Source organism: Carya illinoinensis, chromosome 4 (genome assembly GCF_018687715.1).
Source record: "Carya illinoinensis cultivar Pawnee chromosome 4, C.illinoinensisPawnee_v1, whole genome shotgun sequence".
Lineage (NCBI taxonomy): Eukaryota > Viridiplantae > Streptophyta > Magnoliopsida > Fagales > Juglandaceae > Carya > Carya illinoinensis.
This window is the reverse complement of record NC_056755.1, coordinates 1645172-1661860: the sequence shown is the minus strand read 5'-3', so window position 1 is coordinate 1661860 and position 16689 is coordinate 1645172. Positions and strand designations below refer to the sequence as shown.

The following is a 16689-nucleotide window of genomic DNA, read 5'->3' as shown; positions in this document are numbered from 1 at the left end:
CGGGACTTGACCCAAATAAAACTTCTGGTTGGGTTGGGCTCATACCATCTCCACAACTCTTATTTATAATTTCTCGGTCGTTAATAATCATGCCCAATGAGTTCGACGCATTGATTTCCTCTCCAATAAAAAATAATGAGGTTGTGTCCTATTAAGAAAAAGAAATTTGTGTGAAATTTTAACCTTTTTAGATGAAATATAAGAGTTATCCTACATGCAGAATTATATGTAAATATGATAATTGTCGTCAGACAAGTTACAATTATAAAAAAATTAAAATATAAATATTATTGTAGTTATTGATATGTCATGCTCATACGTTATACATCAATACTATGTTAAATATGACGAAAATAACAAATATTTTCTCAATAAATTTACTTGGATCATATATATATGTCCCTTGTCTTGTTTGGCCAATATGAAAATCTCACTGCGTTGGTCAATCGACTTCATGCCGACAGAATTTGTTTTATTTTTTGGGAGCAAAGACTGAGGTGGATTATTGGTTGCTTGGCCATAAGTTAAGGCAAGGAAATAAAAGAAACATGCGTGCCGTCCCAAAACCCATGCTATCACTCTACTTTACTCTCCCCTACATAGAAAAAAGGCGACTTTTGGGGGCTTCGATACCTATACATTGGCCTAGTTAACATTATCTTAACCCACTTTTAAAACACTACCCACTCCAGAGTGGGTGCCTAATTAAAGCAGACATCATGGTGCACTTGGTGGATGGTCACAATCAGGTTGTCCCCATTTGCCACCCTAGCTATTTTGTTTGCTTCAGTGTTTAATTCTTTGGCCACCTTTGTCCTTTGAGATAGTCATATTACCTTCCTCTATTAACTTTGTGGGTAAATCTGTGCGGGTGTCGGTGGCTCTTCTACTTCTAGTAGAGATGCCAACTTTTCTAGAAAAACATAAATCTTAATGTATTTATGCTTTGTCTTCTTAATGAGTACTTATCCCAACAACCCGTCTGGGATGCATAGTTAGCAGAAATGTACATCTTATCTTGCATGACTCATTTGTAATTAATGACTGAAAATAATATGATGAATGGACTGTTTCAACAATTGTCTTCTCGAGAACTAATTAAGATCAATCCATTCATTTATAGTACTTTTAATTTTTTTTCCTTTTAACTATTGTTTTTTTTTTTTTTAAATTTTATATGATTGTTGGATATCCTTACCTCTTTTGTGCATTTCCTTAACATGAAGCAATCTAATTATCTAGGAAAAAAAAAAAAAAAAAGAAATCAAACTTTTCCATGTGGTCCCTGTCCGGAAAGCATAATTTATAAGGATGTCTCGTTCTCATCTATCTGTTGCAATTAACCATCTCAACCATTGGGCTAGTGAAATGGCTTGAAGATGAACCGTCTACTTCCTTGAGAATTTCATTTATTACTTTCAACTAAGCAACTATTAACAATAGTTAGATTCGCTACCAATTATTTACTTGGAACCGGTTTGAGTTGTTGCTGGTTAATTATTGTTCACGAGTATCATGATTTAGGATATAGAGATAAGTGATGGATGCAGATTCATCGGATTCAGTTGTTGTTGGAACTTAATCCAAGTTGATCCCATTGAAAATTACAACATTATCTTGACATTATGTCAATAAATATAAGTTTCATAATTTAATGCCACTTGAATTTTTATCTTTTTAATCAAGACTGAGGTAATGATGTAAGAATATCATAGGTTTGATATATTTCTGCTGCAGCTTTATTTACCCACCTTTTTTCTTTTCTTTTTTTTTTTTACCAAAAGAAAGGAGAAAAATTTCACTTCAATGAAGGAAGTACAGAGAGAGACAGAGAGAGTGTGTGTGTGTTTCTCTTTCTACATATACTCTCCTTTTTCTCTACAAACATTTCCTGAACATTCCATTTCTCTAACCGTTACCATTCTCTGTTTCTCAGGTGCGTCTCTAACACGAGCCTCATTTCTCTTAACCACTTTGATTTTTCTTTCCATAACATCTGTCGATAAACTCTATGTAGTAACACATGACTGCGCATGCATTTATGTGGGAACTCAAAGAAAGAAAGTATACATGTACGTGGCAAAGTTTTTGTCTGTGCTGATTTTATTTTGTTTCAGAGTTTGGTGGGTTCAGTCAATATACATTTGTTTCATATGAGAGTTTAGTCTGTGTGTTATATGTTGATTGTTATATTGTGTTCTGTCTTCGTTTGTGGGCGCTGTTCTTCCCAGGCTAATTCTAGCTTCTATGGTATTTATGTGGCGGGGTCTGGGTCGGTGATTTTTTATTTTTTTTCTAAATTTTGTGTTTGGCGCCCCGGGGGGGGGGGGGGGGGGGGGGGGGGGGGGGGTGAATTAGACTGAAAGAATTTCTATTTTGCATTTATGTTTGTAGTAATTTGTTTTCAAAGGTTTAATTTATTCAAATGTTACTTTTTGAATGCGACTATAAGTGAATTGCGGTTACAGCTTTGTTTAGGAAGTTCTCATTTTCAAGATGGGCTCGCTATATAGTGTCGGTAAAGGAATTTGTGTGTTTTCGTCTTCTCGTGAGGCTCTGTGGGATCTCGTACTGACCGCTTGAATTAGATTGGGAGGCATGACATAATTTCCCATTTTCTATTTTTTTGGTTCAGCGTAAAACTTGTATCTTGTAATTTTTTCCCTCGTGGATATGTATTTTGAGCTTTAACTTGTGCAAACCATGCAGGACTAGAAATACAGGTTCGGTTTATTTGATACAGGCCTTGTTGCAATGGGAAGATCTCCAGGAAAGTGGATCAAAACCATACTTTCTGCGAAGAAACCATCGAAATCTAGCTTTCTGAAGGTGTTTACTTATTGTAGTATTCCATTGCCATCCATAATCCATGGTTGTGATCTGACTCTCTCTCTTTGCATCCATGCTTGTGTGCATGCTTTGACGTATCCTGTCTTTGTAGGGCCATCATATTGGTTACCTGTATGAGAGGGTGTATGTGAAGCATCATACATTTTAGAACAACACTTCATTACATGTTATTTGTTCTTGGACCATGACCTTCATGATTTTTAGACATCATCCTTGTGATGTCACAACACCGTACAGTTTAAGATCTCATGCCTTGGGACGATTTGAGATCTGTTACATTATCTAAAAGGCATAGTTACTGAATGCGGATTTTAGCCCATCAGGAGGTTCAATTGGCTAAGTATCAATGCCTTGCAACTATATCCTATTTCTGATTGTTGGTTTGAAGTTTTAGAAGTTTATGTGAGGTTTGCATTATGTATTGGTATTATCCTTCATCCTATTTCTGTTTCTTTCACACTTGAAGTTTGATGCTACATCAATCCTTTCACAGTGAGTTTCACACCCCTTTCTCAATTAGTGGATATAAAATATAGTCTACATTTTGTCTGTTACATGTCACTCTATCGCTGCTTATACATTTCAAAATTTTTCTAATAATGTTAATTTGGTCTTTGATGTACTCTAAGCAATATCTACTTTGGAACACTCTTAACTTGTAAACCTCATCGCATGTGAAGAAATCTGCAACAAATAAAGAGGCAACCATTGCCTGCAAGGCAGTGTCTGGTGATTTGGCAGCAAATCCCTCTGTAATCTCAGATGTGGTACTTCATACCACTAACAGAAATGAAGAAAAATCAGAAAAGGATGTAGGTGCCCACTTTCCTCATGGTGCACTTGTGTCATTGCCTGGAAAGCGAGGTGCACCTACAGAAGGAACCTTTGGGTTGGATCCACTTGACAATGCTGAGCTTACCAGGCTTGAGCATGCTGCTATGAAGGCACAGGCAGCTTTTAGAGGATATTTGGTAATGATTTCTTGCATGAAATATAAATGAGTATTACCATTGTTTGTTACATGAACAGAGTTTGAAACTAATCTGCAGTTCTTCCTGGGACTTGTCTCTGTGGTCCTTTAATCCATTATATGCCTCATCTCTTGAATGCATGCACATTCTTTTAATAATATATTAGGGTGTTTAATGCTATTTTCTTTTGATCTTTCAAGTCACTTCTGTTACTTTTTAATCAAATTTTATAGTTTGAATAGATGGCGTTCAATATTTGTTTGCTATTGATTATAATTGTAATGTGTCATGATCAAAATCATGGTATCAAAGAACTTCAAAAACCATCTTGAAAATCATATCTTGGTGAAAACCAAGTGAAAAAAATAATGATGCGACGTGGTATCATTATACCGAGGTATATTAAGAGTTGAAAATTGAGATACAAATGCCAAATGCATGAACTTTCAAAGTGTTCCTAGGTTTGAGAAACAGAAAAAAAATGTTTGTCTGTGTGTGTGACCACATTAATTTTGTTTCTCTAGTTATTGTTTTAGGGGTTTGGGCGGAAGGGAGGCGGGGGCGGGGAAAGATTATTATTGCAGATTTGTCTGGGAATTCTGTTGTATTAGGATTTAATTTCAGTTCTTGACATGTGTGTGTGTGTATGTTCTTGAAGCATGTTTTCAGTGTGCACCCGCGCGCACAAGTGATTGTGCATACACTTGGTTTTCTAAGTAGAGGCATGATTTGTTGTGAGATAATTTTTTTGGTTATATAATAGTTTAAGAAAAATTGAGTTCTCATTATTTGTCTCGGTAACACATTCATAGATTTTCTCTTGCAATCTTTTTTTTATCCCTCCTATGAAGTTAGATTTATGCTGTTAGCTTTAACTGATCTAATTTATGCATAATTATCCGTAAAGGCTCGCCGGGCATTTCGTGCTCTCAAGGGCATCATAAAGCTGCAAGCACTTATTCGTGGGCACTTGGTTAGGAGACAGGCTGTCACAACTTTACGCTGCCTGCTGGGAATTGTAAAATTGCAGGCGGTTGTTCGTGGTCGAAGAGTCAGACTTTCTGTTTGTGGGCTTGAAGTGCAGAAAAAATGCAGTCTGGTAAGTTTTCAAATGACACCTAAATTGGTTCCATTTTACCTGCCACTGGTTTTTCTAGATTTCCATATGAGCTGGAAGAGTTTCCTGGTTTTCAATTGCACATGTTATTGATTTTTTTTTTTTTTCCCAGCATATTCATACTAAGCTTCTCAATGAAGCCTTAATTCCAATTAGTCGGGGTAGGCTGTATGGATCCCTTGGTATTGTGCTCATCATAGAAGAATTCTGAAATTATATTTATTGATGTGTATGGTAAATTTATGGGGTCTTCTTTTCTGATAACTATCTATATCTTTTCCCTGTCTGTTTGTGATCTTCATTCAGTAATTTCAGGAACATACACAAATTCAACTCAATTCAAAGAAGTCCATCTAATATCCCACTTTAATGCTTACCTACTGGCATTTTAATCTTAAGATCGTAATGTAAAAAATGCTTTCAGTTTCTTACCTTTTTTTTTTTTTTTTTTTTTTTTTTTAAAAAAAAAAAAATTACTTGGATAAGCTCATTTGTTGCTGAGTTTGTATGCAGTGTAGGACCTGATAATGTCTTTGCCAGGATGTTTTGCAGCGCGAGCTTTTTGGATTACATACAACTGCTAGGCCAGATAAGCTGTTGGCACATGCTTTTATTTGTAAGGTCTGCATCAATTATTGTTTAGATGCTTTATAATCCTCATATTTTTGTATGATCAGTACATTATTTGCAAATGCAAAATAATATGTTTTCAAGATTCACTTCTTTAAAAAAAAAAAACTTTTTTGAGAATCATAATCATCTCCTATGTACTATTTAATCCACTGTCTTCTCAGCCTTTTCATACCAATGATATGGAAAGGTAACATAAGCTACCGTAAATGTGCACTGGTGAGGAAATAAAGAAGCCCTCACACTAGGTAACATAAGCTACCTAGGAACTCTGTGGGTCACTTGCCAGATATAGCTTGAGCTGCAGAGTTTAAGTGAACTTTTTTAATCTTAATTTTTAAATATTTAAATAAAAAATAACTATAAGAAATTAAAACAAACAGTTAAAGCAATAAAATATTCAGCTATTATTTATGTTCTTTGAGTTTCATTACAGCTTGTGGTGTAGGAGTTGATGGTGTTCAGTGTTTCTTACTGTAGCTTCTTGCTTCATCGCCAACTGTTATGCCCTTGAACCTCTGCCATAATCCACATGAATCAAATTCTGCTTGGAGCTGGCTAGAACGCTGGTCGTTGTTTCAATTTTGGGGACCACTTCCACAACCAAGGGGCATTCCCAACTCCAAGTTTCATGGACAGCAGGACAGCATTCAGACTTTAGAAATTGAACCAATCAGGGTAAAACGAGGTGTACGCAAGTTCCCAACTGAAAAAGTTTACAATTCACTACATCAAACATTGGAGAGTGAGAAGTCCAGACGCAGCCTTAGGAAAGCTAGGGTCAATCAAGCTGAATCATTGCACGAACACCCTCAAAGTGAGCTACAGCGGGTAAAAAGAAGTTTGAGAAAAATTTCACTAGCTCCTGATCGGTCAGAAGCTGTGACTGAGAGGCCGAAGTTAAATATGAGAAAGTTGTCAAGCTCCGAGGCATCTGAGGTAGCTCAGACAGAGAAAAGTGTTGATAACTTCTCTGAGAAAGTAAATGACCCAATTGTTGTAGTTTCGAAAGACTCTGAATTTCGTGAGGTAGAAATACTTCCAAAACCATTGCAAGTGGATGAGATAGTTAATATGCTGCATCATGATGACCCTACTTGTGAGCGACTTCCTCTGGAAACTGTTGACAAGATTGATAACGTCCCAATGGTGAATGAGGAGCGAATTGTAATGGAAGATCAAACTAGTAAGGAGAACCAAAGCAGAAGAAAGTCTTTCCCAGCAAAACAGCAAAACTCAGAGAATGTTTCACAAAATACCGTGTCTTTGCCAAGCTATATGGCAGCAACTGAGTCTGCCAAGGCAAAACTTAAAGCACAAGGATCCCCGAAGTTTGAACAAGATGGGATTGAAAATGGTTTCACCAGGAGGCATTCTCTGCCAACTTCAAACACTAGTAAATTGATAATGTCGCCCCAGGTGCAGGGGCTAATTCAAGCAAATGGCAAAGGAGGAAGAAAAATTGACAGGCCACCATTATCCTCTAAAGATGGTCGAGGTAAGAACCTGGAGAAGAAAGTGCAATTTTTTCATACTTATTTTGTCTTGGATTAATTATAGTGAGATTTTCTTCTAAGAAAAATAAATCTAAATATGTTTTTAATGTGCACCTCTGGTGTATCCATCTTTAATCACTTATATCTTGTTTGTGCATTGTTGTAAGGGCTGAACGATATTTGGCAGTTTATTGTCTTGAATTTTAAATGTCTCTTAACTTTGTCGTGGAAGTTTTAAGCCAACATAATAACTTCTATCAAATTCGAAGGAGAAAATTATGTCCTCTTTCTTTTCTTTTCTTTTCCTTTTTTTTTTTTTTTTTTTTTTTTTGTGCATTTTTTCATAAAAGCCACTCAGCTCTTTCTGTTTCTGGGGTTGCTGATTTTTATTCGAAAATTTTTCGTTAGCATACTGGTTTTCTGTTGCTGATATTGACCATGTTGTGAATTTAAATTTCAGATAGGACGGCGAGGGCAGGGTGGAAAAGGTAAGTTTACTGCTGTCTTTGAGATATCAGAAAATTATGTGAAAAACCAGTGTGTGATGGTCCTAGAGCTTTTCTAGTATTCCTTCGTGTTTTGTGTTTAGTTGAATGTAAAGTCATAGACATGCACTTTAGCCAGATGTGTTGGCTTAAATTAGTTTCACAGTACGCTCTGTTCTTAATTTTCTGTTCCACCATGGATTCTATGATGTAAGCAAATTATGCTTTTAACCAAGTATCTCTATGAAAGTTAAAGTGTTTAGCTTGCTAGATTTATCCTTTGTTGGTTATTTTTAGATTGACAAAGCGTGATGGCACAGTATGCACTGCGTGAATATCTTGGAATGGATTTCTTGAAATATTCCTTGTATAACTTTTCTTATCCCCAATCCAATTCTACGGTGTAAAATCTCTGCTTTCTTTTATTTGCTCTAGAATTTTTTCCAGTTTCTTTTCAGCATATTCATCTTCCTTTTTGAAAATTTGGCTCCTCAATTTAGTAAATTTGTTGGCCTGAAGCAAAATGGGCTTAGTTGATTGATGCTCAAGGTTTGGTGATTTTCTCTGTCTGAGTTTTGCATAATTAAGCTGTGACAGTCTAGGAAAGCTTCGGGTTCTCTGAAATGTTGAGGGAGGGTGAAGATATAGGAAACATCTAGGATTGTATACTTGCTGTCCAAAAGATCGGTCCAGTTCTTCACATCCTTTCACAAAAAATTTGAAATCCTGAGCAGCAAGATTACCATTGTAAGGTGAAATTTTTGAAACGTTTCAATGGACATCTTAGAAAAACAATCAACTTGGACACTGGAAAGTTCAATCCAACATACAAAATAGGTCTAACATGTAAATTTCAAACTCATTGGTCTCCTTTTATTTTCAATAAAAATCATGCATCATATAAGTAACGCAATTTCATTGAAGCGAGGGGTGCAACCAAGTACGTGTATATCCAAATTACAAGAAGAAAGAGAATAAGTGTTTGAAATCTAGTAAGCTAGAAAGTTGGGAGTTGGTGTGGGTGATGCATCAGGCATTAACTGATAAATGACATTCTCCCCAGATTGTGGGGCAGATTCCGGCAGAAAGCAAAAATTATTATAGACAGTAGGAATAGAGTGAGGTTCCAGCCGTATAATTCTTGTTAACATATCCCAGAGTTACCTTGTAACCATTGCCGAGGTAAATGCATCCATTGCTCACCGATATGCCACCATAAACGGTGGCTCCAGTGTCATTTGACCAAAGAATCTTCCCCGTCTTTGCATCCATTGCATATATGGGTCCTTGTCGATATGTGGATCCAGCAAAAAGTACACCGTTAGCCACCGTAACAGGGCCAGGGGCTGTAGCATTATTTGGATTGGCTGTCGACCACAGGATATTGCCATTGCGAGCTTCCATTGCCACCCATCCACCAGAAATTGTGGTGTTCTCGGATGGTTTAAGGGTGAAGTTTTTGTGCTGACTGTTGGCAATGTTAGTGTAGATCCTCCTTTCATCAGTTGCTGCACCCCACATACCTCCTCCTCCCAGGCCTCCTGGTCCAGCTTCCTATATCGGAGTGGTCAGCCAATTAATTATACGATCACATGTCATCATATGTAATATAGGAAGAAGCTAGAAAACCTACCTTAGACCATACTAGGCTTCCATTATCACGCTCTAAAGCCCATGCAAACCCACTTTTTTGGACAGCCACAACAACATCATGCTTGGTTCTATTGACATATATACTTAACATCATTGGTGCTTCAGCGAAATCGGCATCTGGACTTGGACCAGGTGGGCATCGAGGATCTAAATGCCAGTTGCATGCACCAAACCATACATCATAACCTCCTAGTTGCTTATACCATTTGATCTTTCCGGAGTCCAAATCAAGGGCTAGTATTGAATTTGAATGGTTATCAGGCTCAATACACTTGTCCGGAGACGTAGGTACTGTCTGGTTATTCTCCCTCTCCTGGCACTCACGTACATTAGCAGGAGCAGCGTATAGGTTTCCGGTGGCAATATAGACCAGGTTTCTGAGAACGTCAATTGAAGGGCTGCTTCCCCAAATAGCTGCTCCGGCATACTCCCCGGTTTTACCGAAGTTGTTGGGCAGCATGGAAGTCTGCCACAAGATTGCACCGGTTCGGACGTCTAGTTTGGAGAGGCTGCCACGAAATGTGCAGCATAGCTCCACGCTGACACCTTCTTCTAGTGAGGATGTCCCAACAAAGAAACCCCTGTGAAAATCAACAAAAACAAAAGAAACTAGCTACCTCAACAAAGAACTCATGATCTACAGAAAATGTAACTATAAATTATCATGTTAGTTTGGTACATCAATCCCGAAAACTTTCCTGCACGCTATACGAGGGATCGATGTATGCAACTGCATGTATGTAATAGAAGGACTTCCTCTTAAAAAATTACTTGGGAATCAATGTATTGCAGAGCTAACTTGAATCTGTTGAAATTTAAAACGCAACGTAAATGAATTAACGGATGGGATGCCGTACTTCAGTGCAGAAACAATCCTCTATGCGAATTTGTAGTTTTCTATGCGACAGTGGATTTCAACTTTCCGGTAAGTTTCTGAATGCTAAGAGATCATCCAATTAAAACTAGTGAGGAGTTTGGATCGAATTCAGGATCTTTACCGGGAAAGTACCTTAAAACTAGTGAGGAGTTTGGATCGAATTCAGGATCTTTACCGGGAAAGTACCTTAAATCAATGGATGTCTCAAAAGTTAAAACTAACGGAAATAGATAAACTTTATTATATTGAAGCAGGAAATAACTTTTAAGTAATTCAGAATTTTATTTCCCTAGATCTGAATAATTGTAATTAAAAGCAACACGTAAAGATGAGGCTCATTTAAATTTTATGAACACGTATGATCATATACTCGATGCATGATCATCTTTTTTTCTTTTTTCTAAATCAAGGAGGCTTCGTTAAAATAAAAAATGATATATGTTGAAAGCCGGAGTGGGGTTCTCCAATAAATACCCCAATACAACAACCACAGTGCAAAAATGGTGAAAAAAATGAAAAAAAAAAAAAAAGGATTTTGAGACTAATTTCTTGGTCTCCATCCAGATCCTACAAAGAAGGTATAAAGACAGTCTGTAGGTGCACTGTAGTCGGTTGTCTTCGTCTTATCTATATAGATATGTTTTTTGTGACAGTATTCCCGTGGCCGGCCAGTCAGACCTGGCTTCATGTCCCGAAATGGAAGGAGATTAGTATGGATTTTTTTGGCAAGTTAGTTCAATGTTAAGTAGCCCAAATGTTGTCCCAGTACTTCTGCATATATACTATAATAGAATAATCTTGTGACCAAATTGAGATCACGGTCATGTGCGCCTTGACATTTTAAAACATCAACTAGGCATTAAGAAAATGTTTTTTTCCTCTTTCTGCTAGCTACTGCAGACTGCAGTCCTGGGCAGCCATGGACGGCCACTTGATTATACTTAAATTGCTTTCTAATTCACCTAGTTTTCAAGTAACACCATGCATTCACCAACTTATGGATTTAGATTTCATTACTCGCTATTAAAATGGCAATGAGTTTTTCTTTTTCCCTAGAAAGTGACGGGAAAAAGTAACTGGCATTCTGTGTATTAAGAAATTAGGGAAATATCTTCATGCAAAATGGCAGTGCGCTAAGACTCATGTTATGGTGGGAAGTGAGAAAAACATAAGTTATTTCAAGTATAATTAATAATTAGGCACTAATCTTAACAGTTACTAACCCCTTGTAGTAGGTTCCAGACATGGTAATCAAACTTCTGTTGTGATTATCTAACCGGGTTGACCACACAAGCTGCCCTGTTGATCGCTTGACAGCAATGACAACAGCAGGGCCATAGATCCCGAAAATGATGAGGTTACCGGCAACAGTCGGTGCTGATCTGGAAACAGTTGAGTTGACATTGAGAAGGAAACCAGTGTTGTTAAAACCAGTTAATTTCTGCAAGTTTTTCTTCCAAACAAGGGACCCATCTGACGCTTTAACTGCATATATGTATCCATTCCAGCTTGGGAAGTAAAGGGTGCCATTAAAAACAGCCGGTGTTGCAGTTATATCACCTCCAGCATAAAATTCCCACTTCAAACGTAGATTGGAGACAGTTGCAGGGCTGATCTTGGTCTCCTTGTTGGCATATCTTCTATTGTACAAATCTCCACCATGGTTTGTCCAGTCTAGTGAAACTTTGTGTTTCTTACCATGTCCCTAAAGCCAGTAGCCATTTGCAAAACCTTATATATTATTTTTTTGTCACAGAAGAAGATCGACTTCTTCTGCGTGTGTGCGTGCCTGAGAGAGTGATCAGAGAGAGAGAGAGGCTTACATCTGAACCAGCATTCACGGCACCGAAGGTGAGTGGACTGAACATACAGAGAAGGAGGAAAAACTTGCTGTAGAATCCAGAAGGTGCCATGAAATTGCTTCTACAAAATATCCCCAGGCTATTAAAGCTCGGCCTTCTGCAATGATAGTGGCTTATATATAAAATAAGCCATCAGTACCTTGACTGAAACCTGCTAGCTAGCTAGAACCCAAAAGTAGCTAGCGTTCTATTCGTTGACCTTATACCAATCGCCTTTCCCGCCTATAAATCATGGAAGACTACATAAGATCTCGCAACTTGAAAGACACAAGGGTAAGATCGTTATCCAAACTCCTAATTAATTAAGAGGGGCGCCATTTAATTAGTCTGAACTCAAGAAGTCAGATGGCCACAATTAAGGTTTTTAACCCGATATTAATTTGACTCTGATGACTTATCCCTTTTCACATGATTTATAAGCTCTCCACTTCATGTAGGCTTGCTATTACAAGCTGTGATCAGAACGAAAAAGAATAATTCTTGAAAGAAGTCATGTCTTATATATATGCGATCGGTATACGTACGTAGTTTGATCATGATCATGATCATCTGTTTTGGGCTACACAACTTATAGGGTACGTAATAGATCGATAAAAATATTAAAACCCATGTCATTGGTGTTGTAATTAGCTGGCCGGAACAGCTGTGAAAGGATTTTTAATTACTTCCAAGTATTCTAGTGGCAAAATGGCATTTCTCGGAGGCTTATAATCAGGCTTTGGTAAGGGAAAAATCCATGTTAGATGGATACATATAATTATATATATTATATATATGTCCACACGGTGATATTGATTATCAAAGGAGAATAATTAGGACTTTAAAATTAAAAGCTGAGTAACTAAGCATACCGATCGACTATATACCTAAGGCATGCAATGGGCAGCTAACTGAAAGTTTTCTTTGATTGAGAAGAGATTATGATCGATCAGTTACAGAGCACAAGAAGCCGAGAACGAACTGAGAAGTACTCATCATGTCCCCCAATGGCCAGATTGACACCGTCCATTAAAGAAAAAACCAGCGGGGCGGGGGGCAGGATCGATCGGTTTGGCCGTTGCAACGTTCTTATAGCTAGTTACCATTCACGATTAGAAAATTAGTACATTATTTTATTTTATTTTTGGTCAAAATGTTTGGATCAGAAAATTTCTTGAAAAGTATATTATCTCCAAACATTTTTTGAATTGCCAAAATAGAGTTTCTTTTGGGTTCGTTCGTGGAAGCTGCGTACGTACGCGTGGAGGAATCCGTAAATTAAAGTATATATTTGAATTGTAAAATTCATTGAGATGTGTTTGTATTATGGCATGTAAAGGCGCTGGTTGGATTCATTGAAAATATACTTAGAAAGAAAAATCTTATGAGATATTAAAAAAAAAAAAAAACTGTTTTTGTATTTGTTTCTCTTTCGCTAAACCTCTTACGCAATTGTGGATCAGATCAATGGTTGAAGTAGTAATGTGAAATATATGCTCTGATGTTGCATTAGGATTTTGACATAAAATGAGGAAAATAAAAATATATAAAAATATTAGCTTATATATATGAAAGAAATATATATCAAGCAGGCAAGGTGATAGATAATAATTGGTGCGTTGCACAAATCCAATATCCAGCTAGCGAGCTAGTCAATATTTCAAAATGAGAAATACAGAAATTATACAAATATAATTCTACAAATTCGTATAGATCAGAGACATCGAAAGTAGAATATATAACAGGGGCTTAAAATTAAAGGTTGATCAATGATGAAATGCATCGATCGACTAGGTCACGTTTATGATCAGACATGGTTGACATTTTTCTTTTTGGCCTTGACCGGACTGAAAAAATAACAGGTTTTAATCTCGTCTCTGCTTATTAGTTTCACCGTATGTCTATATATTTACTGGATTGCCGGCGGGCATTGATCATGATTGGAGGCAAAACGCAAAGAGTGAAGTTCCAGCGGTGAAGGATGGATTAAAAGAACCCAAGCCAGCCTTGTATCCGTTGCCAACATACACACATCCATCGCTCACCGACATGCCGCCGTACACTGTTGCACCAGTTTCGTAAGACCATAGAACTTCTCCAGTTTTGGCATTCATGGCATATATGGGTCCTTTGGGATCCGTGGATCCGGCAAATAGCACATCATTGGCTACGGTAACCGGGCCGCTGGAGGAGGCATTACTAGGGTTGGCTGTGGACCATAGGATTTGGCCAGTGTGAGCATCGAGTCCCACCCATCCACCAGTGGTTGTGTTTTTCCCGGATGGTTTGAGAGTGAAGTTCTTGCTCGCTGAGTTTGCAATGTTGGTGTAGACCATTTTAGTATCAGTGGCTGCTCCCCATGTACCCCCTCCTGCAGTGCCACCAGGTCCAGCTTCCTACATATATAGTAGACTCTGGTCTGTTACCAAACCTTGAGGAAGATCGTGAAAAAAACAGATCTTTTTAAAGGAACAATCCTCAGTTATTAAAAAACCCTCACTTATGCCCAAACATATAATCCATTAAACTATATATATACTGCTAGCCATTAATCGTTATAATCCTACAACATACCACAGCTTTCTGCAACCAACAAAAAGTACAGTTTCATGACCTACGTACTAAGCATTTGTTTCTTACTCGGGAATTAAGATCAAGCAAACTTACTGTGGACCATATGAGGTTGCCATTGTTGCGATCCAAAGCCCATGCAAGTCCACTTTTCTGAACAGCTGCGACAATATCTACATTAATTTTATTGCTATATATGCTTAGTATCATTGGTGCCTCCCCGAAATCGGCATCTGGGTTTGGACCAGGTGGACAATTAGGAGTTGAAAGATTGTTACATGCAAAGAACCAAACATCATAGCCTCCTAGTTGGTGAAACCATTTTATCTTGCCAGAGTCGAGATCAAGTGCCAGGATTGAGTCTGAGTGATTATCGGGCTCGACACACTCATCTGGGTGAGTTGGTACTGTTTGATTGTTCTCCCTTTCCTGACATTGGGTCATACTCAAGGGAGCTGAGTACAAATTCCCAGTGGCAATGTAGACGTGGTTTCTTAGAACATCAATGGATGGGCTGCTTCCCCAAATAGCAGCCCCAGCATACTCTCCAGTCTTACCGTTGTTATCAGGCAACATAAATGTCTGCCATAAGATTTTGCCTGAATTGATATCTAATTTGGAAAAGCTGCCACGGAAAGTGCAGCATTGTTCGATGCTGAGACCTTCTTCTAGCGAGGATGTACCAACATAGAAACCCCTGAAAAGTTAGATACAGGTACAATATCACATGTCAAATGAATTTTTCTTAGTATATATGTGAATATATAACTACCACCAACATGCGTTCATTATTAGTTATAATCAAACTAATACTATTTGCAGCATCGAGAGCCTCACAATCATTGTTACATATTGACCTGCTTAATCTTATTCTTTGGTCAAACCATAGTACTTATCTAATTGAATCAGAAAAAAAGTGCAGAACTTATAGTTATAAAGGAACCTGTTGCAAAATTGCATGCAATTAAGCTGGTACGCAGAAGAATCGATTACATTAACTTCTTGTGATTTGACTAACCCTTTGTAATAAGTTCCGGACGTGGTGATAACTCCTGCAGCCTGGCTATCAAGCTGTGTTGACCAAAGAAGCTCCCCAGTTGACCTTTTAACTGCGATAACAACTGCAGGCCCATAGATTCCAATGACGAGAAGGTCACGATCATAGGCTACCGTTGGTGTTGATCTTGATACCGTCCAGTTGACATTAAGTACAAACCCCGTCGCGTTAAAGCCAGTTAACTCTTTCAAGTTCTGCTTCCATATAAGAGATCCATCGGACGCTTTGATGGCGTAGATGTATCCGTTCCAGCTTGGGAAATAAAGGTTACCATTGAAAATTGCTGGTGTTGCAGTAATATCTCTGCCGGCATAGAATTTCCACTTCAGTCGTAGCTTGGAAGCAGTTTCAGGGCAGATCTTGGTCTCCATGTCGGCGTATCTTCTGTTATACAAATCCCCACCATGATTCAACCAGTTTTGTGTCGCCTTTCCCAGGCCGTGCCACTAAAACCAACCACAATATTAAACTTACGAAATAAATTAGTACTGTGCCATCAAAACTTGTATCTTATGCGTGGACGTGTGTTTGTGTGTGTGTGTGTGAGTGAGGGAGAGAGAGAGATTTACGTACGTTGGAACCTGCACTGGCATTGAAGATCAGAAGACACAACATGCAATGGAGAAAGACAAAAGGACTGCAGCCATATAGTCTGTGAGACGCCATTCAATTTGAGTCACAACTTGTTCTAAGTATTATACAGATTCGGGGAGTATTTAAAGTAGATCAGGGAGTACAAGGGCCACTTATATTCAACATTGATTTTTCCTGAATATTGCGCCCATAAATTAAAAAAGAAGAAGAAGATCTTGCCTGAATGCGAAATGATTTGATGATCCACATTCCACGCAATTACTAAGCAAATCAACTCAATTATTTAAATGAAGTAATTTTAACTTGATTATAATGAATATGATCTCAGCTTCCACCCAAAATTAATGTCTAGCTAGGGGTGCTGAGAGTCACTGTCCTTTAAAATTAAATTATGCATGTGTTCTTATCATTAATAGATTGAAAATGTGATCCGAATGGCAAAAGTCAACAACTACTTACGTCTAAGAACATCGGCAAGATTTGTCAATAAGTAATGACGTTTACAACTACTTTGACCGAAGTACGATAACCTGGAAGAATTGGCCTG

General features: G+C 37.9%; 3 protein-coding genes across 6 annotated transcripts; 1 reads left to right on the top strand and 2 right to left on the bottom strand.

The window, feature by feature from the left end:
• Positions 1-1780: 1780 nt before the first annotated feature.
• Positions 1781-7819, top strand: LOC122307117 (protein IQ-DOMAIN 31-like). 4 transcript variants are annotated; one of them, XM_043119769.1, is made up of 8 exons: positions 1848-1936; positions 2018-2072; positions 2710-2829; positions 3531-3821; positions 4729-4920; positions 5479-5559; positions 6049-7066; positions 7525-7819. In XM_043119769.1, exons 3-8 carry the CDS (start codon positions 2755-2757, stop codon positions 7554-7556), a joined length of 1689 nt encoding a protein of 562 aa, XP_042975703.1. In that variant the 5' UTR covers positions 1848-1936; positions 2018-2072; positions 2710-2754; the 3' UTR covers positions 7557-7819. The 4 variants fall into 4 exon arrangements, with proteins under 4 accessions (XP_042975705.1, XP_042975701.1, XP_042975703.1 ...); XM_043119770.1 differs by lacking the exon at positions 2018-2072 and adding an exon at positions 2469-2596 and having other exon boundaries at positions 1918-1936; XM_043119771.1 differs by lacking the exon at positions 2018-2072 and having other exon boundaries at positions 1781-1936; positions 5491-5559.
• Positions 7820-8580: 761 nt separating this feature from the next.
• Positions 8581-11992, bottom strand: LOC122307444 (polyvinylalcohol dehydrogenase-like). The gene is made up of 4 exons (XM_043120340.1): positions 11903-11992; positions 11303-11784; positions 9183-9783; positions 8581-9103 (listed from the first exon to the last, which is right to left on the bottom strand). The coding sequence occupies exons 1-4, from the start codon at positions 11990-11992 to the stop codon at positions 8648-8650; spliced, it is 1629 nt and encodes a 542-aa protein (XP_042976274.1). The 3' UTR covers positions 8581-8647.
• Positions 11993-13570: 1578 nt separating this feature from the next.
• LOC122307226 (polyvinylalcohol dehydrogenase-like) lies at positions 13571-16311 on the bottom strand. The gene is made up of 4 exons (XM_043119959.1): positions 16122-16311; positions 15510-15994; positions 14588-15188; positions 13571-14316 (listed from the first exon to the last, which is right to left on the bottom strand). The coding sequence occupies exons 1-4, from the start codon at positions 16212-16214 to the stop codon at positions 13855-13857; spliced, it is 1641 nt and encodes a 546-aa protein (XP_042975893.1). The 5' UTR covers positions 16215-16311; the 3' UTR covers positions 13571-13854.
• Positions 16312-16689: the final 378 nt, after the last annotated feature.

Bases quoted from the DNA above. Each gene is read 5' to 3' on its own strand.
- LOC122307226 (XM_043119959.1), bottom strand. From the start codon at position 16,214: ATGGCGTCTCACAGACTATATGGCTGCAGTCCTTTTGTCTTTCTCCAT. The intron at 15,189-15,509 runs GTTAGTCAAATC...CTAACTTTTCAG, and splicing joins TCCGGAACTTATTACAAAGG to GGGTTTCTATGTTGGTACAT. The intron at 14,317-14,587 runs GTAAGTTTGCTT...CTATATATGTAG, and splicing joins GCAACCTCATATGGTCCACA to GAAGCTGGACCTGGTGGCAC.
- LOC122307117 (XM_043119767.1), top strand. From the start codon at position 2,755: ATGGGAAGATCTCCAGGAAAGTGGATCAAAACCATACTTTCTGCGAAG. The intron at 3,822-4,728 runs GTAATGATTTCT...TTATCCGTAAAG, and splicing joins CAGCTTTTAGAGGATATTTG to GCTCGCCGGGCATTTCGTGC. The intron at 5,560-6,048 runs GTCTGCATCAAT...TTCTTACTGTAG, and splicing joins CACATGCTTTTATTTGTAAG to CTTCTTGCTTCATCGCCAAC.
- LOC122307444 (XM_043120340.1), bottom strand. From the start codon at position 11,992: ATGGCACCTTCTGGATTCTACAGCAAGTTTTTCCTCCTTCTCTGTATG. The intron at 9,784-11,302 runs GTTAGTAACTGT...TGATTTTCACAG, and splicing joins TCTGGAACCTACTACAAGGG to GGGTTTCTTTGTTGGGACAT. The intron at 9,104-9,182 runs GTAGGTTTTCTA...ACTCCGATATAG, and splicing joins GAAGCCTAGTATGGTCTAAG to GAAGCTGGACCAGGAGGCCT.